This window comes from Perissodus microlepis, chromosome 11 (genome assembly GCF_051167445.1).
Source record: "Perissodus microlepis isolate ML-2025 ecotype Zambia chromosome 11, ASM5116744v1, whole genome shotgun sequence".
In the NCBI taxonomy this organism is placed as follows: domain Eukaryota; kingdom Metazoa; phylum Chordata; class Actinopteri; order Cichliformes; family Cichlidae; genus Perissodus; species Perissodus microlepis.
Window position 1 is genome coordinate 3287717 of NC_140471.1, and position 22938 is coordinate 3310654.

The following is a 22938-nucleotide window of genomic DNA, read 5'->3' on the forward strand; positions in this document are numbered from 1 at the left end:
CCAACCTTAAAAAACTACAAACAGCTGATGCTGTATATCTGTGTAAACAGAACTGTTCTCACTCTCAGATACACAGTAGGTGTAATTGTAAAGAAAGTCATGCTTGTAAGGCTCCACTTCATACCACATTTAAATTCACTGGATAAATGTATTTTTGTTTTTATTCACACCCGTATCCAAACAGTTTTGGGTGCCGACACCCGGCCTTTGGCTTTTAGTATGCTAGCCTAGCCAAGAACAAACAGCCAAAAAGCAAAGTGTCCTAATCTACCTTTAGCGCTCTTTAACGGAGCGTCGTTATCTATCTGCAAACAGTTTTACAAAGCCGACGCGTCCGTGTGCCATGGAACCTGGAATGGATTTTTTATTCAATTAATCCTTTTGTTATATGTTTTGTGAGTCCCCCAAATTTGAGAATTTTTAAAAACATATTTAACCAGAACCACTGTCATTCATTTACAATCACTAAACTTCAAAGTACTGACATCCTGCACTTTGCTCTCACAAACAGCAGTTTGGAAAGCCCAGAGCAGCACAGTGATACTCACATTCACCATTAAAAAGAATGATAGTAAACACTATCATATCCTATAGTGTGCGGCTGTTTAGTGCTATATTGTAGCGTTATACTGGTGCATGAGTTACATTTGAGGGGAAGTATAAAAAGCCGTGTGCATGTGTTGGTGTAATTTGTCAGCGTATTAATGGGAATGTGTGCACAGGGATTAGGCTGCTATCAGCGCAGCTCTCCCAGCCTGCCAGGCTTTAGGCCTGCTTGGACAAAGAGGCTGATTTCAATGTAAATGCAGCAGCTGAGAGGACACAGCGCTCTCGGTGGGGTGACTTCCACCCTCCACATGTGCACGCGCATGCACACACACAGCGAGAGAGAGAAAGCCATTAGCCCCAGATCAGACACACACACACAAAATCCCTAGAATAGTAAATACATCTACTTTGTATCAAACCTTTCTCGATGAAACGTCAAGAAATGAAACACTGGAGAAAGTTGGTGACGACTAGTTGAGGAGCTGCTGCGTCTGCTACATATATGCACCTGTCAGCAATTACAGATCTAATCTGGTCCACAGTGCACTGTTGTGGCCCTGTGTTGCTCCATCATTAGGCCAACTATTATCCCCATGCCTGGCCTCTGCACCTCTTATTACATGCAAATAGTGGCGCTTTATCTGAGCCCTGAAAGAGAACCCCCGTCTCTAAAGAATGGGACACCCTCTTCGCCTACTCAAAGCCATTCCTCCATCTATTACTGGATTCTCTGCTTTAGTGCAGGCGGCACAGATCTCATGGCTTCGGTGTTAAAAGAAAGGCCGTGGTGGTCGGCAGGATGCAGATCAGTGTCAGACAGAGAACTGTGCGAGGGAATAGCTAATGACTTTCATGTTGTTTGACATTTTTGTGTTCTAATAGACAATATTTTCCATTACATCACTGTTTGATTTTCTTCTTGTATTTATGAGAAAATCGGCTGATTAGTCTTATAAAAAAACCAAAGCTGTACAAATATGATTAAACTCAATAATAGGAGCATGAGTGAAAAATAAATCCCACTGCAACATCAGCTCTTGGTAAAATCAATTATAAGAAATGATCCAACAACATTAGGCCCTTGTATGTGTCACATATATAACGAAGATACATACATATGTATATATATGGACAGATAAATATGCAGAATATATTAACAAAGCATGAACTGAGAGTAAACATCCAGGTTTTAGAAATGCTTTACTACTGTTTAGCTAGTTATCCTCTATAAGGCCACACTGTATGCACAAAAGAATAAACTGAAACCATATTTGATCATATAAAGATATGTAACTCTGATAAAACACGACCATAAGCACTTGTTCCACATGTCTTGTTAGAAAATATTAACTTCATAGCATATCCCCAAAGCAGCGGCGGCCTGTGGGATGCTGTGCATGCCTTACCCAAGCTACTTAGCTACTTAGCTAACAGCGCATTCAAGCATTTCAGGTAAGACTACAGATTTTGTGTTTATGAGTGTTAACCTGTGTAGCGTGATTAAATATTATGTGTGTTCAGAGGAACAGCAAGTCACAGATATTCAGAAAATGCCGTAGCTAGCATGACAATCCCAGTAAAGTGTTGCAAACGTCAGTTGTGGTCAGAGAACAAGTGACCGTGTTTGATTTGAGAACACACTACTAACTAATTCACATGCAACACAAACAAGTACTACTTCACATACTACACAAGCAATATAGCACATGAAAATATCCATATCATTAAAGTTTCACCTTCTGTCTGCATGTTTCATGTTATTCTTTTGAGAGTGTGTTACTTCATGCTGCTTCTGCTGCAGCATACTGTTTGCTAATGAGCGCGTACCTGTCAGGCAGTCGTGTGCAGGATGCTGCCTCAGGTCAGTGTTTGCTGCCAGAGGATGCCTTTCCATGACTGTTCCTTCGTGCACACACCTGTATGCTGTCCCCGCTCTCTGTCTGCAGCTTGACATTTGGTACGGTGAAGATAGAAGACACTGCAGGGGGAAGAGGACGCGAGCGGATTAGAAGCATGTAGGCTGACAGCAAGAAGCCAACAGAGCTAATGCCTTTTAAAACACACGTCCTCACTGGTCTTTAAGGTTTTAATAAATGTTGTAAAAAAAATGACACAATTGTGTGAGTTGCGTTGAATGTGTGAAAGTTTTACTGTTGACTTTGGGATGGAGAAGTATAGACACACTGCAGAAAGAAAATAAAACCATTCTAAAATACCACAAGAGCCAGTAACGCACCCATACCAATATCTTTAAATACTGGAAAAATGCTCTACTTCAGCCTGTCTTTGCAGTTGTCAGCGTAGTGTAATCTTCTAAATATCCAAGAACTCTCAAAAATGTTGAATATGTTTACTGATATACACTCTGTCATTTGTTGTGAACAAAATAGCTCAACAATAATTGTCAAAAACTGTCCTACACCCGGAAGAACCCAGGGTCCACTGCGCCTGCTTAAGGTCTGACAATGGGTCTGGATCCTGGTGCCCAACAGCAGTCAGGGTCCTGCTAGTCTAAGAACTTCTTCAAGTACTTGTATTCTCAGACCACCAGTCACCCACTGCTAAACCACTCATTCTGGTTGAGGTCGCAGGTAGCATAATCTTTTTCGCCAGACTCCTTCATTCGGTCACGTATGCTCAGTGTAAACTTGCTCTCATCTGTGAACAGAAGGGGCACAAGTCCCAGATCTGGGACCTCTCTGCATTGAATCAGTTATTAACCTCTGTCTCTCTTCCACAGCATGTCTTTATCCTGTCTTCCTTCTCTCACCCCAACCGGTCGCAGCAGATGGCCCCGCCCCTCCCTGAGCCTGGTTCTGCCAGAGGTTTCTTCCTGTTAAAAGGGAGTTTTTCCTTCCCACTGTCGCCAAAGTGCTTGCTCATAGGGGTCATATGATTGTTGGGTTTTTCTCTGTATCTATTATTGTAGGATCTACTGTAGAATGTAAGTAGCTCTGTCCCAGAATTCACAGCGCGGCCCAGCTCAGTTTCCAACAATGGCGGCAGCTAGTTAGTTTTAATATTACTCTTATTATTCTTTCTGGGTCACAAAATAAACGTTTAACATATTTTCAGGTGAGAATGTAGCTGTGTAAACCTCAAATATCTGCTCAGTTTATATCTGCTCAAGACACCACATATTTTCAAAAGTGCTCGGAGACGTCTGTTACCCACTAGCTCGATAGCTAGCCGGGGTCAAGGCTCACTAGAGCCCGTGAGAACACCGGACTCCGGGCAAATCGTTTTCAAACCCACCGCCGTCTTTCGCTACTCAGGTTAAATATGATATATAATATAAGTCACTTAGATAACTTAAAAATGTTATTGTTTGGCTTTTTTTAGTATTTTATTTGTTCCTGAGTAAATCGGTTTGGCTGAGATTAAAGTTATAGTTTTTACACAGCTGAATAAACATCAAGCAGACAGCTGATTATCAGAAGTGTGAGATGCTGGAGAATATACTCCGGTGTCCTGTTATATTTTAGATAGCAAGGAGTTTATTAAACTTCACTGAAACAATCTGCAAATTTCACTAAAATGTAATAAACTATCATCTTGTCTTTATTTTTAGTTAGCACCTTAAACACTTAAAGCTGTAAGCTAATGATAGTTATATAAGAGCAGATGCTGCTGCTGCAATAAGCTGTACGTTTTATGTCCAATGGATGATGATCTGATTAGTCGACTAATCGCAAAAATAATCGGTGACTAGTCGACTATCAAAACAATCGTTTGTGGCAGCGCTAGTGGTCACCACCTCAAAAACATCCTCTTTTTGATTGTTGTCCACTTTCAAAGCAGGTGAAATGGATTCCCACTGGCCTGTGTTTACATCCTGACTGGACAGACTGGTATCACTGAAATTGAAAAAACGTTGTGTTACACTGTGACGATTGAGTCTTCCCTTAAGTCTCCTAGGCAGTTTCTTGTGTGGATGAAGACAACAGATACCACCGAAGAGTGCCACCGAAATATGTCACAAAACCTTAACTGACCAATCAGCATGAAATGACCAAGTCTTCCTTTTTCACTTCAGACACATCATCGTTGCGGTGTTTAAGAAAGCTACAAAAAGTAGGGGGTTAATTTAGCTCTTTATTTACTAGTACTGACTGACCCCTGAGCTGGGATAGGCTCCACCCACTCCAGGCTTTTAGATAAGTGGAAGAGATTGGATGGATGGACTGACCCCTGTTGAGCCCTCAGCTGAATTACAGCTCATTTCTATACAAAGGACTTAATAGGAATGCCTTCCCTGGATTCAGTCCAAACAGAAGAAGGAACGGTGACCATTGTTTGCAGTTGTGAAGCCTAAACTGCACAGCGAGGCAGATGATTATTAATCATCAAGGGAATTTGGGGGGCTGTGAGATGAAAACAGAAGAAGAGCAAACAGCGTCAGGGTTTTCAAACTGGTTGAAGAGCATTAGCATGTTTAATTTTTGGTTAAAAATTTGTAAATCAGCGTGGGGATCCTCTATCTTTGAAGCTCCTTTGGCTCCTTGTCTGGAAAACAATAAGATTAAAAAGCTGCATTTATAACCAAATTCCTCTGGGGGTGGGAAATGAATCGACGCTGTCCATTGTGAGGAGAACACATCTTCATCTCTGACTCTGAAATAGTTGCAGAGTTTTGCCAAGAGAGCAGTGGAACTGGAGGACAACTGCTGTGTCTCAGTACTTTAATGTCTGTTCCACATCCAGCCCTGAGAGAGGGGACTTGTATTTTCCTTATCCAAAGGCCTTTGCACTTTCTCCATGCACTGCCAGACACCCACACACTCTCACTCAAATCAAATTAAAAATGTCACAAGGCAATCCGCACAGTTAACAGCCACCTCGGGAGCTCCATTGTCTCAGTAATTCTTTCATTGTTCGCTGTAATCTGTCTGGGTATTGTCTGAACAAATCCATAATACACAGGATAATAGAGCGCACAGTTGACCATAGAAAACACATTGTTCGTCAGGGAGAACACGAGACATTTCCTTGACTTTCCTTTGGCGTGTTTGTCATTAGAAAAGTCAGGATATCTTTCATTTGGTTTATTTTAACTACACGGCAGTGCAGCGTGTTTCTGGGGGACCGTTCCCATTGGCTCCTGTTTCTGCCAAACAACACAATCACTATGCTGCAGTCGTAGCCAAATACTCACAGCTGGAGTAATTAGCCACTTCTTTATCTCACACTCACTCTTCATTTGCATAATTTTGACACATCCTTCCCCCACGATACTGAGATACCATTTTCCTGCTTATCCACTCCTGTCCTCATTTTCTAAACTCTTTTAATTCACTCCCATTCTTCCCTCAGTTTGCGCCGCTGCTTCTCCTGTGGCACACTTGCATGCCGAAAAGAGAGAGATAAAGCGAGCATACAAAAATCAAAACGAGCCATCTCTTTCCTCTCTCTCACTGACCGCTGCCTTCTGATTCTTTTCAGACACGACAACCTGCTGGGTGCTGATAACAGGATTAATAATACTGAAAAATCCTAATCGGGGGGAATTAAAAATGCAGTTCTCTCATTAAAATAACCAGCGCGTCAGTGGTGGCACACTCAGGTCTGCTGAGCAGGCTTTTCACACTACTAATGAATTACAGCGTAAGGGATTTACACATGTATCTGTAGCTTGTCAGACAATATGGATAGGCAGTCATCTCTGACATACTTTCAAGCATTTCTGTAGGATTAATTGAAATGTAGCCTAACTGTGAAGCTTTGCCTAAAGCCGCTGACTGCTGCGCCCAAAATACACGAGCTTCTAAAATGAAGATGCGTCGAAAGCTGGGGCTTCTTTACAGAGACACGCTCTCTCTGGGCAAATAACAAGAGGAAAAATCAAACTGAGCGTATGGCAGTGGACAGCAGAGGTCCAACTGAGCCTACTGTCTCATCGGCATCCACACAGCTGCCTTCTTTTCAGGCATAGAGAGAGACGACTACGATCTACGTGAGCTGAAGAAAGCCGAAAAACAAAAAACAGGGGATGAGAGGCAAGGCAAAAACATCCTTTTCCACTTTTCAGAGGCTTCCAAGAGAGAGCCTTGGCAACAAGTAAGAGACACACAGAGGTGACAGACGCGTAATAAACACACACCTGCACCTGAATCACCGATCAACCTGACCTGCAGTAATCATGGAAGCAAAGCCACATCAGAAGAGGGGAAATGGGCGCGCACACACACACACACACACGGTGCTAACCACTGCATCATCGCGTCTGTGTAACTGTTAATATTTCTACAGTGTGTAATTAATTAACAACCAAATTAATAACTCAATTGAGCATTCAGCACAGCAGACTCCTCAGTGCTGCCTCGCAGTCCATTAAATTAACGTCACACCTGACTTGAATTCGGCTGAATCTTTGAAGTTCTCTGCGTCCGGACCACTGTGTGGTTCATGTTTTACGTTTTCTGTCCACTTGCATTTCTGTGCATCTGTGATGGACCAACACTGACCTAACACTTTCAACTGGCGTATGAAATTTTCCCGACACTGGTAATGAGAGCTGGGTTTCCAGCTTTCAGCGACCAAGAACCAAAGGTGGCGTATCAGGTCAGGAGACTTGTGGTTTGTTGGCATGCGTATGGTTTTGTGCAGCCCGGGCTCACACTGTCAAAGAGAAGTTCTGTGCAAACTGCAGCTGAGCTTTTTGGACAAGCTTCACTAACCGCCCACACTCCCCACCAGACATTTTCCTCTTCATCACATCCTGTACTATTCAGTACTGAGAGCCTTCCTACTATTATGTGCTGTTCTATTGCACAGTCATTGATATTTTCTATTCCACACTAATAGAATACTGCACTATATTGTTCTAATGTGTACAAATATATACTATATTCTTGCATTTAACTAACTCTGCATCATTAAGCTGTCTGACGGCACCGTATGGCTGTGAGACAGCTGCAGCTGGGCTGTGGGGTTATAAGGAGTGTCTTCGTCCTTGCAGTTCAATTTCACAGTCAGATAAAAAAAGTAAAGCATTGTGTGTATAACATGTGTTCAGAATTGAGTTATGACTCCAAGCATAAATGTGATGTCTGATGCAAAATGCAGCAATTCAATGCAGAGCATTTTGAAATGTGCTCATTGTCACCGAGAGCTGTGTGCTGGAGCAAGTTCTGCAGAACACGCTGTTAATGATTAAGTTCAGTGGTTCAAACTACAACAATTAACTTCCTGTTATTTTCAGAACATTGCAATGGATTTGCCTCATAGTTCTCAGGAGCTGATGCTAATGCTAAGCTATATGTTAGTGAGCTTCTGTACAAACATAACATAGTTTTTTCAGTTTTCCACACTACATGCTCACACAAGCCGCACACTGTCAGACGTGTTGGCTGACTAAACAAACACTTGGATAATTGATTTTCAGTGATAAATGCTTGGACACACATACTGAGGAAAAGCTAAATCTCACTGCTGCATCCGGACTTCCATCTCTGCACGGCCATCTTGTTCGGGGGGTTTGAATACAGCTATGTTAAAACTAAACAACAAAGACTAACATTGTCCAGCTGTGCTGTTGTTTTTAGAGTGTTTAATTTGATACATAGCAGTGATTTTTTGATTTAATATCACGTGACTGACAGACACTTGCTTATGTCAGGTGAAAGAAAGAAAAGCATGTCCCTTCAAATTTAAATGACTCATCACATGTTTCTGTATCTGTTTCATAGCCTGTTTTGGATTTTTTCCAAAGGATAAAGTTAGAAGACAATCATGGACAGTCATGACTTGAACTGATTCATGATGATGTTTTAATTGAGCACAGACCTCTGCCTGCATACACATTCCCCATGAACAGCATGGCGACTGTGTTAACGCATCATTTGAATGTACAGTAATCACCAAGCATCTCAGAATCAATCTTTTTCCCCCTCAAAAGGCTCATTTTTTGATTTTATTCAGACTTCCTCAGCCTTCATGCAGCCAAACAGAAGCTTGTTCGCACTTTTTATTTCTTTAGTGAGCAGACAGAATAGAAAAGGACACAAAGTTAGCAGAGAGCCTTGAACTGGCTTTTCCTTGGGTGTGGGCAGGATCTCAGCGGTCTCTATCAGCACTGTATTTCAATACATGGTGGCAAATGGCTGCGACACTGCAGGCAATGATGATGTGTTACGTACTGTCCTGCAGCTCCCAGAGCCGTGGAGGAAGGTTGCTGAAGTATTCATGGTTCAGTGCTGCCTGAGCTGACAGCCGGTTCTTTGGGAAGCACTGGAGGAACTTGGAGGCCAACTCCTCAGCATGGTCCACATAGCCCAACCTTAAACACACAGTTACACATAGTCAGACACCAGAGTGACACCGAAAAGACACGTGAACAGTATATCTGGAGATATATTCATTGGAAATAGGCAGTAAAGGCATCCAAGTAAAATACAGTCAGTTTGTTCTAAACACAGACAGAGCAACTTTCAAATCACAGAGCTGCTGACAACAAAAAGCAAGCGGTTTAATTATGCTGAAGGTTTGCTGACTCGAGAGGAAAAACACATCTAAGAAACGCACACATGCAAAAGCTCACACCTTTTTCTTTTGAGTCTGAATCATACATGTTGACTGGGTCACCGTGAGAAACAGTGAAAGGCCTCATTAAAGAAAGACTGTGTGTGTGTGTGTGTGTGTGTGTGTTCGTTCGTTCGAACTGGGAGTCACTGAACTCCTGAACCAGCCCAGCTAGCAGCGCCGAGGGAGAGGAAAGATTGAAAATAAGCGAATAGCAACAAATTCAGTCAGTAATGAGGCATCTACTGCATTAAATAAACATGATGTTATTCTGCGCTGTTCACCGGCCCCACGCTCGCAGTACTCAGAACGCCTCTCATGTTCTCTGGGTTTCTCGTGGCTGAGTCCCTAGTCAAGCACTCTGACAGCCACTCCCATGACTCTCAGAGGAGATCTTGACTCAACTTATCAGCGGAGAGATGCAGGGAGGATAACTCTCTGTTCAACTCATCAACGCCACTCAGAACAGAAGCAGAGATAAAGTTAATGAAGTCCATCAGGGCCTCTACAAGCCTCTTTCTCATACTGGGTGTAACTTTACTGAAAACTTTGAAGACAAACCAGACAGTGTGTGAAAGTGTACCGATAGATTAAGGCCTTCTGTTCTACGGTTTTCTGTTTTAGAGCCAAATGATAACATTAGGATTAAGATGAAAGAGGTAAAAGCCATGATTTTGTGCAACTATTTAATATTTTGGAAGCTCAAGCAGACAAAATACCACAAAAAAGGTTAAACAAAGAGCTTCATTAAACAGAAAGCATCCAGGTGTCATGTTTTGCTGTGTGGCAGGCAGGCGGAAAGACCCAAATGACGGACGATTAAACTCAAAGCACAACTTTATTCGCTGGATACACTCGCCATAAGAAATTACCTCTACAAAAAACTCAAAAACTTTGTACATGAACTAGAACCTAAACTGGACTCAGGAAACTAAAACTATGAAACACAGGCAACTGAGGAAACGTAGGGAACGCAGCAACTCGTGGGATACAGGAAAAGAACAGAGCAGACATGGGAACAGAGACTAAACACAGGCTAAGGGAGGAAAAGCTACGATCACTAGGAACTGGTCTTGGGTTTTTTAGTCTTTAAAAGGAAGAAAAACTAATCAGGCCAACTGTCCAGGCTAACAGTAAGAAAACGATAGTTATTTATATTAAAGAGCGTTTTCTAACCTTAAAACTATGTTCTTCAATAATCAAAGTGAATTACACACTGTGGCTGTTGTTAGCAGCACTAGCACCAACAACCTCGTTTCCTTGCAGGTTCACATCCAAACACCTGTGTAAAACGTGGTTACTCATTGCTCCTGCTCAGTGATTATATGTTGGTTTTCTTAGTGGCAGTCTGAAGGTAACCAATCATTCTTTACTGGAAAAGAGAGAAAGCGCACTGCTGCCTGCTAGAGCTTGGGACTGTAACATCCTAGACCTCCACTATCCCACCTGTACAGTTTACAGGTGCAGCTTGCCAGTGTTAGCAGATAACTAAACACTTACACTCGATCCTCTAAATCAGCGGTCCCCACCCCCCGGGCCACGAACCAGTCCGTGAGCTGTTTGGCACCGGGCCGTGAGAGTTGAGGCTCGGGTGTGGAATTTATGGTTTTCAGGGTTTTTATCGCTAACTCGGTTTCCCTGGGTTTTTTCCCGTGTTGTAGTTGTGTGTCTTATTTTGAAAGGAATATTTACACGTTACCATAGCGACCAGAGAGCATTAAGGGGAAGAGAGGAGAATAATACTCTCAATGTTGTTGGCGCATTTCAGGAGGACGCTGCGAATAAAGTTACACAGTTACACAGTGAATTCACGTTTATTATTATATTTATAAAATACCACCGTTTTTGTCTTCGTCATATTATTTTATTTTATAGACCAGCGGACCGTCACAGACCGGCCTTCAAGGTGTTGCAGTCCGGTACAAAACGACTCACGGACCAGTACCGGTCCGTGGTCCGCTGCTCTATATATCGTCCCTGCTGGCTACAATACATACATCTGAATTTTCACTACCACACATGAGTGAACAACATGTAACTGAAGCCACACCAGCTCACACGTTGCTGTAACAAAGTCCTTGTCCAGTGTTGGGGAACCAGGACGTCTTGATGAGAAATGAGGCTACTAAAACTAAGGCGTGAGAACATTAAAGTAATAGACAAAGAAGCAAAGAAGCACCTGGCAGCTCAGCGCTATAATATTGAAGCTGGAGACCCAGAAGCTGCAGCACAGTGGAAGCAATTGTGAGCAGTATGGACCAACTGCAACAGCAGCTGCATCTACTGAGCTGAAGATGAAAACTGTGGCCAAAGTCAAGGTGGCCTCCAAACCAAGAGCATCACTCCTTAGGTCACCGATAGTTAGGGCTGGGCGATATGGCCTAAGATCCATATTGCGGTATAATTTGAAGCATGTGCTGTAACGATATATATCGCGATATATTCTTTTCTTCGGTATAACATATTTTCCACACTATAAGGCACACTTAAAATCCTTTAATTTTCTCAAAAATCGAGAGTGTGCCTTATGTATGAATTCTGGTTGTGCTTACTGACCTCGAACCGATTTTGGCTGCAGAAATCTGTTAAAAAATGTTTTAGTACAACTTTGGTAAGCCGCACTGCTCGATGGATTGTCAGAGCATTACGGCTGCCGTAGTGAGGAGCTACAGGTCCCAAAGTCAAACGAACACTGAGAGTTAAAAACAGTCTAAATTCTTTCATCTTTAATAAAATCATCAGCGTTGCTGCTTTATCGGGTGTAACAATTAAGTTTAACATCCATGAAAACAGAATTTATTAAATTTAACGGAGTTAGAAGTTAACAGGAAGTTAGCTCGCTAGTTTACACCAATGGTTTACACCTAAACATGACATAGCATGTTCTGACTGAGAGATTTCCTGGAAAAATTCAAACGTACAGCTCTGCTATCACTTCAAACATAAATGAAGACAGAAACTAAACAGCAGTGGCGTTTGCAGGGTTACTGAAGTTGGACTACCTGGTATATAATGTTGTGCTACGTGATTGCTAGCGACACAGCTATGTTAGCATTAGCACAGTGAAGCTGGAGGATGAACACCAACTTTTCTTCCACTCGATAAAAGTTAACGTGAGGGATTCTGGTGGTCAGGGACAAATGCAATCGCATAGCAGGATGCTATACACGGGCCAAACTTCAGTCAGGAGAACAACTGAGATTATTCATCCACAATACGAGGTTAGTCATTAATATACTGCAACAACACAGGACTAGAACAGCTGCGAGAGAATTCAACATTAATGAATCAATGTTACGGAAGTGGAGGAAGCGCAGTTTATGACTGTCGGCATAATTTGCAGATGATAATGGTTGTAGCCGCTGCTGCGATGCTTTCGAACAAAACAGGCGCAGCTTGATGACATCATCAACATGCGCTATCGCGGTGGAGCGATATAGTCAAAATCTCTATCGTTGGCCAAATTTATATCGTTTCTATCGTATATCGTTTATATCGCCCACCCCTACCGATAGTCCAATCAGAGGAGGGGCTTGCAGATCTGCCTATTGCAGATCTATATATCATCCCCACTTCCAGTTTCACTAAAACTGAAAAATCAATATAATTAGCCTGCTTTTCAATCAGTCAGCAGATTAACTAATAATCTATACTGAGATGAAAACATGTCCCCTGGATGTAAACAGGGGCCAGTAATTTATATCACTGTGAGGTTAATATGACCATGTCCCAAACTTGCAGCTGGAATGAACTGGAATAAACTCTACTGCATTAAAAACAAATCTTCCAGTGAAACCTGCTGAACGTGCCTTTGTTTAGTCGCGGGCTGTAAGTGAAGCTGGATTCAGGTGTTGTCTTTTCTCTGCAGGCGCACAGAGTGCAGGCACATAGTTGTTGGTGTGAAATCTCCTGGATATCAGTATGTTGGCCTTTGAAAGCTGCTGATGCATGGTAGGTGTGCATTCCTTTCTGCTATTGCTGCCAACTTAGCTGAGCGAACGAGCCAACATCTGCATTAAGATCGATAGTGTCTCCTGTGGCTATCAAACAGATCTAGGTGATGACACATTCACAGCAGGCTGAGGCATTCCTTCTTCACTGGAGCATGGCAAGTGCTTTTTCATGGTAATCCATCAAAATAACTACAGGAAGGACTTTTGAGAAGCGAGGGCGAGGAGACCACCTGCCTCTATTGTCTCGTCACCACAACTGAAAGTAGCAGAGGAGACCTTTCATCTCGGCCACTGGGAGCTGTTTAGGTAGAAAGCTTTTGTGTTTTTTGTCTGAAGAATTTCTATGAAATGCTTTCACCATGTCTGACTAATTTAATGACGAGATTGTTGAATAAAAACCAAGTGTGAAGGCAGCAACACATGACCAAACAGGCCCCAGTGCAACTGATCTGAGGATAGTAGTAGTAGTTTTCCACCTCACTTTTCGTTTAATAAAGTAATTGTAGTACTCAGTGGTGAATTTTACCACTGGCATATACTCCTGCTTATACTTAGTCTGTGCACATCGCAGCAACCTCATGCACAAAGACTACCCATCCATGTTCCTTTAGTACCTACAGACCATCATTTAAATGTCAAAGCCAGCCTGGGTTTTTATGTGTACCCCATCTTCTAATGCAGGGGTCTCAAACTTTATACATAAATATTTAAATAACAGATCTGATCATCCAGTTGTTCTCCCTCTCGCCTCCGGGGGCAATGGGGTTCAACAGGTTATGTGTTTACTGTTTAGTTTCTTTGTGAGGTATGAACAGCCATAACGGAAATTTGTATCAGTAGGAAAAAACTGCAAAACTTGTGCAAATACAGTTAAAAGTCAAAAATTTCTGCATGTGGTTGTTTGTGTTGAGCGGCAGATCAAACAAGAATTATAAATGGTTTCCAGCGCACATTCAGGCCTGCGAGACTCATTTAGACACTCGATATCACTGAAATGCAGACAGACGATGATTTTACGTTTTAACTCATTTATTCACTTCTCTCGACACGCTTGTCTTTAAATCGGGCTTCACGCCTCTCTGTGTACCTGGCCTGTACCACAGAACGTCTGCCCCCCTTCCTTCTTTCACATAATGGTATGATCCCAGTGTGTCGTTGTGTGTGATTGGCCACATGGTGTGTCGCACCCCTGCCTGCATGGATACACAGCAGGGCTGAAGTTTCGTTTCCCACATACTGATGGGATATTAATAATATGAAATTTTTAATGGGCTAGATGTGGCCCGCGGGCCATACGTTTCACACCCCTGCTTCCAACAGGATAATGCACCATGTCACATGTTCAAATCATCTCAAACTGGCCAATCAGACGTCAGCAGTCACCAGATATAAACTCAAACCTTTGGAACGGTCGAGCCACATCATGCATGTACAGATCTTTGAGGAACCACCGTCCATTTTGAATCTATGCCACTAAAAAGGTCTAACTGGGTCTGACGAGGTGTAACTAATGAAGTGTCCGCTGAGTGTATTTTTAGGCCCTAGCAGCAGTTGGTGTGAAGTGAGGGAAAGATCTGGTTTACATTTCATTTACATTTCAACAAAAACCTTTAATTTCAAAGCTGCTGTTGTTGCTGCGACCTGACCACAGCGCCGTGGTTTTGTACTCTTGTCACCTGTGACGCAGAATTTAAATGCAGTACTTTAACAAAAACTTTGCCTCTGGCCTTTGGGGGAAACAACTGTACTACAATACACGTCAAAGCACACAAACACATAAAACCCCCATAGACACAGATTGATTTCCTGTCCATCAGCCGTCCGCATTTTCACAGCTGGAAGAAAAACAGTGCAGCAGAGAAAAATGGCTGATGGAAACCAGAAACACAGAGAGCACGAGGGGGTGAGCCAAGTCTCAGGGCAGGACATAGTGAGTTCATATCAAATTCACCGTTCCCTGGACTGTGATGAAAGGCAGTTGAGAGGAAGTGATGGCCATTAACATTCCACCTCACTTTCTTTCTGCAAATTTTTATTTCCTCCTGGACTCGAGAAAATCAGGAGACTGGGAGGGACAGAGGAATCCACCGCAGCTAACATTTATGTCTGCTTTTCATTTGTCCTCGGATGCTTCAGTTCACTTCTTTAACCTCCTAGGACCTGGGGTCCACATATGTGGACATCACATTTTGGGTTATCTAGACCAAAATACTCAATTTTGCTCTACAAGGGCCTGATATCCACTTACGAGGACATTATACTGCTACTGTTCTATCAACATTCTAAACGAATATCTTCATATGTGGCTCTGATTTTTCTTAAAAACAAAAATAAAGTAAAAAAAAAAAAAAATCTGGTAATTCTTTGTTTTTACATTCATCGGGTCCCAATCAGCCCAATTAGCAAAGAGAAATTAAAAATGCTGCAGTGGAAGAGTTCAGGTCTTAGGAGGTTAAAGGATCCTTCTATTAAAATCATTATACTCTACATTAGTTGCTTTCAAATCAAACCCATCCAACTGAAATACTTACTCTGAGAACTTGTGGATCAACTCTTTGATATTTGGATCCTAAAGTAAGCCTCTCAGAAACACGTCGAATTTCATACCATATAAAACACCAACCAGCCAATGAGCAATTAACTGTAAGTGTTGGGGTCAAACTGATATCCCCAGCTGATGTTACAACCCAGCGTATAAGCTTAAAATCCCAAGTGTTTCAGTTACTAATCAGTTAATATTATTAACCCTTTCATGCATGAATTATGACAACCTCAATCAGGATTTTTATTCATCTTTAGGCATGAAAAAAAGATTTTTGAACTTCATTTTTTAAACGTACTTTTCAAAGAGTTTGTTACATGTCCACTTAGGTGGACAACAGACGTTTTGACTTATGAATTTAGTATGGAGTGACACATCAGTGTTCAACGTAGTGGTTTATGTGCAAGTATACCATCAACACTGCCACAAATACACTCTATTTGTGATGAGCCTGATAGAATCTATGAATATCCTTTTAGTAATTATTTGAGTTTGATGAGTTGAAATAAATGTCTAAAATGTTAACATATGTGTTTGTGTTAAATTAAGGTATTTATTTACATTTATCTCAGACAAAAAATTCAGTATGTGGTTCACAGAATACCTTCTTTGCACGTGCTTAATATTTCTGTTTAAAATTGAATCATAATATTTGAGAAATATGTATCTATACTCATCAGTATCTTGTACTAAAATCATTAATTATTCAAATCAATATTATTTATTGTCAGCAACTACAACTGAAAAGTGTAAGTAAAACACAATAACGTAGAGTAATTGAGTACCATGAGCCTTTTTCATTGTTTTGTTCATTTTGTTTTTTAAATACTCTGAGCTTTTGTGTTTGCTCTCCTGGTTTGACATTCATCCTTCAAGTATGTAAGGCTTTGAGCTAAAAGGGAAAAGGCTCTTGTCATTTTAGTGCTTGTTTATTTCGAGTTATTGCCGTGTTTATGAAAATAAATTTTTCATTTGGAAAAATGTTTACATGTGGTCATTTTTCATACATGTATTATGAAACACACAACTACATATTAGTTTGTCTGGTTTTTTAGACTTGGACTACCAGTGAAATATAATAACATTCATATTTGAATGTTAGGGGGCGATCGTGGCTCAAGTGTTGTAATCGGAAGATTGCCGGTTCGAGCCCCGTCGGTTGTTGTGTCCTTGAGCAAGACACTTCACCCGTTGCCTACTGGTGGTGGTCAGAGGGCCCGGTGGCGCCAGTGTCCGACAGCCTCGCCTCTGTCAGTGCGCCCCAGGGCGGCTGTGGCTACAATGTAGCTGCCATCACCAGTGTGTGAATGTGTGTGTGAATGGGTGGATGACTGAATGTAGTGTGAAGCGCTTTGGGGTCCACTAAGTAAAGCGCTAAACACATACAGGCCATTTACCATATTTAAATGGTCTGTGTAAATAATCATTCTGTACATACGATCATTTTTAATCCTACAACTGTTTATAACCTGCATAGTTCACATTTCTCTATAACTGTATATCTCAGATTTCTGTATAGTTTTTTTTTATTTCATATTTATATCCTGTTCATAGCCTGTACATAGCTTGTACTCACTACAGCCTGTACATACTTATAGTTATAGAATATTCATAACATACTTCATACCGTGTACATTATAACATACCATAATAGACCCATTTCTGTAATATACTTACATATCTATATTATTGCTAATATATATTGTAATATATCTATATCACTAAAGCACTTCTGGATGGATGCAAACTGCATTTCGTTGCCCTGTACCTGTGCATGTGCAATGACAATAAAGTTGAATTCTATTCTATTCTATTAATATTAAGTACAATTTTGATTACGTTCAGTTTACAATATTAAATAAATGGAACAAAATTTTGGATTAACTGACCATCTATATTTCATGTTTGTGTAACAACTACAATTATTCATTTCAACTTAATATGTCTAAGCTTTGGTTATTCAATTGATCAAGTATATTGAACAGATTTGACTGGTTTCCAATCTACTCAATATTTTTAAGTGTAAAAATGTCAGTTTTAGTTTTTAGAGTGTAGAAGAAAACAGCCTTTGAATAGCTGTCCACTGTAGTGCCCACTATGTGTGAAAGGGTCGATATTAATTTGGGGGTAAAATGTATAACTGCAGCCAGGAGAACACGACGGCGTGGAGCATGAAATAAGTGCTGCAGGGATGATGTTTTGTATGCCATCCCAGAAGTTAGCATCACTGTGGTCCCCTTAACAAAGAGCCATGCTTCTGCATTATCGTGTAATATTAGCTTCACACAAAATAAAAATGTATATGATCATTTCCATAAGGAGAAATAACAGTTTGAAGTATGAATACACATTGTCAGAAGTAAAACAGCAACATTAGGATCTAAAGTAAATGAGACCATTGAGGTAGAAGTCAGCGTCATCACCACGACACTTTTGTATTTTGTATCATACGACATTAAATGTCCTCAACGATGTCTGTACTCTCTCTGATCCACTTGTTAGCAAATGCACATTATATGAGAAAATGTGAAAACATGTAAGGGTTACATTGAATAAAGACATCTAACCAAGAACTCATTCAGAAAGATCAGTGATTTGAAGATGAGGGAAGCAGAAGCTGGAAAACCATTTCCAGGTTTTAGGACTTACTGTTCAAAGATAAAAATCCAAGTGTAAATTAGAAACAAACTCCCTGGTTTTCATGTCCTAGCACTAAAGAGCATACACTAAGGGCATGTTTTCTAGGTTTGAATCTTGTTATTGACAGTTATCATTATAAAATAAAATACACTGATGCAGATGACTCTGGTGATAATTCATACAGCGACAGAATGTTTGGCACATCATGGGAAGTAATTTGTGGCAGATTCTTTACTTTCCAGATTAGAGGCGCAGCAGATTCTCTGGGGATTAAGGATGACCTGTGTAATTATTCCAAATCACAGGAGCCACGCAGGTCTTAGCATCCTGTGTGATGAGGGCTTTAGTTAGTGACGACGAATCTTCGTTCCAGCAGCTATACTTTGTGATTGTAGCTGATTAGACAGCTGGAGTTTTATAGAAATCACTTCCCTGCTGCTTATTTCAAATTCCCTCTGGAAAACAGTCACACTCCCCTTTTGCCCGCCGTTGTCTCCACTCCAGATGTACGCCTGGGGCAAACAGTGGCACACATCTGGGAGAAGCCCTGACTGCCAAGCCCTGCCCTTTTCCTGCCTGATGTCTCACAACACAAGTCACACATATGATGTTGCAGTAATGCTGCATGCAGGCTTGTACACACACACACACAAACACACAAACAGCTCACTTACTTATTCCAAGCTTGTCTGAGCTTCTTTGCGCTGTACACTGTAAAGCGGTCTGCAACGAGAAAAAAACAACAAGCAATTAAATGGCTGCACAAAGAGCTGCTGCTGGGTTAATGACACACACCTGCTAAAACACCTTCAAACCAAACTTCTACGTGCACGTCTCAGCAAATTACGAGACGTAGATGCTGCAATAATTAATTGTAAACTACAATTTTTCAAATAGTGGCAGGGCCTTAGCTTACCCTCACAGAGAAGGGCCGCCTATTTTCAAATCTTCCCTTGTGTTAATTGGCTGCTAATCTCCACCCAGCACAGCTCACTGCTGCAGTGTTGCTATTGTGTTTCTGTCTTTTTCAAATCGGGCCATTTTCACTTCCATATTTTTATTCTTGGATTCTACTAGAGTAGTTCTGCAAGATTCAAATCAAAATAATAAAAAAGAAATAAACATAGCCTCGGTGCTTTTAGTTCCTATTGCTTTAAGGCAGCTCCCTTTTGATTGGCTACCTCTTAGATTTGGACACATAGCAGGGGCTGTTTATCTTTGATGACAAAATTAGACATATCTGCTTTCAATCATGTCCTATAGAGACACACGTCAAAAGAAACTGCATCAAACTGAGCATTTGCGGTATAAAAATGGCAGTAAAACATCTCAAAACCTGCAAAAAGATACATTTTGGTAAAGCAAGTACTTTGAATCAGTTAGTGCTGCAGTAACTAGCTTGTCAGACTTTAACTGCAACTTCATGTGAACCACAATCAAAAGCTTAAATACATTTAGTTTGGGATCCATCTCAATCTTCTTTGGTTCTCTGGCTCTGCAGGCAGCACCTCATCCGGAAATACATTTTTTGGTCCCACATTTTAAAACCAAAGCTAACAGTTTGCCACAAAGGCAAGTTCCTACTTTATACAGTCACACTGAAAAGTGCAAACACAAATATACATGCAATGTTGTACAACGCTGGACTGTCACTGTAAGTAATACCTTCAACACTGTGCTCCTCAGACTGAGCTGTGCCAGACAGTTCACTGGATCATCTTAAAGGAATGCAGCCACAATCAATGTAATTAATTCTTTGTCTGGAATCTTAAAAATGTGTGCTGTAGTGAAGGCCTGCGACGACCAGGCAAAACAGCTTAATGTCATCACACAAAGTGTTGCTTTGTGTATTAGTTTGCCAAAATGAGGACTGGAAAATGAATGAAATCCTCTTGAGCAATGCAGTGTGAACTATGTGCCTCTGCTGCAAGGCCAAACCACATTAAATTGTCATATTTGCAAGAGGAGTTTGGTGAAGCAGTGTCTCCGTGCTTCTGCAGCTATGATCGCTATGCTGTGAATGTGTGAAGGCTCAGCGCTCTTCTCTTAATTACAGCCAAAACTGCCATGTTGGCGTGCAGTCAGCTACTGTACAAGCTAGCCAGCCACCCAGTGAGCTAGTCCGTCTGGACTCCCACACTGTTGGCCTGATCCAGCTAGCCAGCAACCTGACAGCCTGTTCCAGCATCAGCCTGCAGCTTGCAAGACAGCCAGCAGTGGGTCCTGTCGCCCAGGCTGGTGTCAGGTGCGCCGGCGTGAGCTGACCAGAGCTCGCTGAGCACCAGGGGAGACGGCTCCAGCTATCAGCAGGAGGAGGGGTGGAACCAGGCTGTGCTGGTAAAACATGCACGCTTCAAAATAGTCATAATTTTGGATATTTCGAGCATACTGGTGCAAATGTTAGTCCTTTCTTTAAATACCACAAAACATGATTATTGAAATGTATTCATTAATATGTCAGAATCACAGCTCAAATCAACCAGAACCTTCATTATACTGTGTCTGAGGTGTTGGTCAGACTGTCTGCATGTTTGTACCTGTGTGCACTGTGCAGCTGTGTTGCAGGCTTTATATGTGCCCTCCCTTCAAGGTTTAATTTTCAGATACGCAGTCTGAGCTGGACCATGACTGAGACCAAGTGCGGCGGGAGGCAGCTAAAGGGAGATATGGCTGGAAGTGAGGAAGTATCTGTGGAACCTTTTCATTCCCACAAAAATGTGGGAAAAAAAGTGGCGCCTTCACTCTCAGGCCAAGCCGCAGCATCGTGTCTGAAAGTGCAGCGATGTATTCAGGTTGGAGCGGGACAGAAAAGAAAGACAGGAAGGTGCTGCAGAATTTATTAGGAAGTAACAGAGAAATATGTGACGAATCCTCGGCACAGCAGTGATACAGTCGTGTGTTTTTGGACAACGGGCGGCTGAGAGGAGCTCAGTCCTGCTGAGGAAACTCTGCAGACTGACGCAACACTGCCACCTGCTGCTCACTGCAGCCTTAGACATGTAGACGCTCGTGTCTATACACGTTTCAAATACTGCAAAAAATCAAAGTCAGTAACAGATTTTTATTGTTACAAACCTAAAGAAAAATACTCAAGTAGTTTGTCTTTGCATCTGTCTTCACACTTTAATCACAGACCTAAGCTGCAATAACTCTTTACCACTCAGTGTGTCAGCAGAGACTGGTCAGCACAGTCAGTTTTGTTTCAGCACCATCCACTGCTGGTTTGCACACAATATCTCCACAGAGCCACTGTAGCTACTCAGCTGTAATTTCCATTATATTTGTTTTAATGAGCTCTGCTAGTGATCTGCTTTATTCATATGTCCATCTCTTTATCTGCTTATGTCGGCTAGCCTGTCATTCAGTTTTGTGAAAGTGTTAGCATACAACACAATATCATTCAGATTATTGAGGCTATAGCTGTAGTATAACACCTGCTATCATTAAGGATTACCGTTCTTCTGCTGTGGTTCATCTTTTGGGCACTTCTTCTTTGATCCTCCAGTTTCCTCTGATTTTTTAAGGACACACCTACTAAGACTTATTAAGTTTTTTTGCTAGTAACTCTTAAGAATCATCTTGTTGGGGCTATTTCATGGATGACAAACTGTGTTATTGTTGAAACAACATGCTGCTAATAACAAAGTACCTAAAGATTGTCTAAGATCAGTTTATGCCGTGAGCACGTTTTTACCTAAAGTGATTAATAAATGAAAGAAACAATCAAGCAAACACAAATCCTCTAAAACTGGTCAGATACAAAGCCTAGAAAATGAGTAAAAAAACAGTCGATGTCCAAAGAAAAACATGAACTTTATTCCTGCTACAGTGTAACATTTAGAAGATTTTTTTCCTGATTTCAGATTAGACTTGAAGTGCACTTCCAGGAGATTATAGTTCAATTTCTCCCTTGTGCTTAAAAACTGCTCCTGCATTATCCTCTCATTCACTGTGTGTCTGCACTCAGGTTGTAATTGATGTGCACTCAGAGGCATTACAGGGCTTCACAAGCATCCCACTTTTTCCCGTGTTTGTTGAGAGCGCAGCCACAAGAAGCCCTGAACATGCACTCGTCATATGAAGAGACGCAGCGCTCGCAGGCTAGAGCCAGCCAAAGCCGGGCATGTTTGTGTGGGTGAGACAGCAGCACAGCTGTGCAACACAGTGTGCGAGAGGCTAACAAGAGCCAACTGTCGCTGTGGCCACAGGATGCAAAATCACATTAGTATGGGTTGTATGTGCATGTGACCACGAAAGCCACCCCAGTAGGTTTCTAATTGGCCACTGGAGATAAGAGGCTGGGTCACATACTGTAGCTTTGTGATGCCTCACTACCCCGAACCCTCGCTCTAACCCTCTTGATGTCCATCCTCGCCTGTCCCCTATTCTCAGCTCCAGCTCTTCTGCAGTCCCTCTATTCATGTCCTATCTAAAAAGCCCTAATGAGCTCCCAGAAGGCATGGCTGCCACCCCCTCTTCTGCTGCTGGTGCACTAATGGGGTACAGTGAGCTTTTGGTAGGTGGCAGTATTGCCTCATATTCATGATAAGCTTTGGAGTTCTGAGAATGCACACAACAGCGTGACAACCAGCTTCTGCGGCTTTCCTCAAAACCTGGACACTAAAATGTTATCTTGTTATCTGTCATTCTGATTCTGTAGACTAAAGAGTTAGCATGACACCTGCTTTCAGTCAGCAGTACCAGCATATCGATATTATCGATATTTGGATCAAT

The 22938-nt window shown here is 41.7% G+C and overlaps 1 protein-coding gene across 4 annotated transcripts in view; it reads right to left on the bottom strand.

The window, feature by feature from the left end:
• The window catches only part of cdk14 (cyclin dependent kinase 14), a 216951-nt gene that overhangs the window by 47313 nt on the left and 146700 nt on the right, over window positions 1-22938 (bottom strand). For all 4 annotated transcript variants that reach the window (XM_084943042.1, XM_084943045.1, XM_084943043.1 and 1 more), the window contains 3 exons: window positions 18879-18927; window positions 8688-8827; window positions 2377-2527 (listed from right to left, as the gene is read on the bottom strand). In XM_084943042.1, coding sequence (XP_084799168.1) covers window positions 2412-2527; window positions 8688-8827; window positions 18879-18927 — 305 coding nt within the window. In that variant the 3' untranslated portion in view covers window positions 2377-2411. The remainder of the gene's footprint in view (window positions 1-2376; window positions 2528-8687; window positions 8828-18878; window positions 18928-22938) is intronic.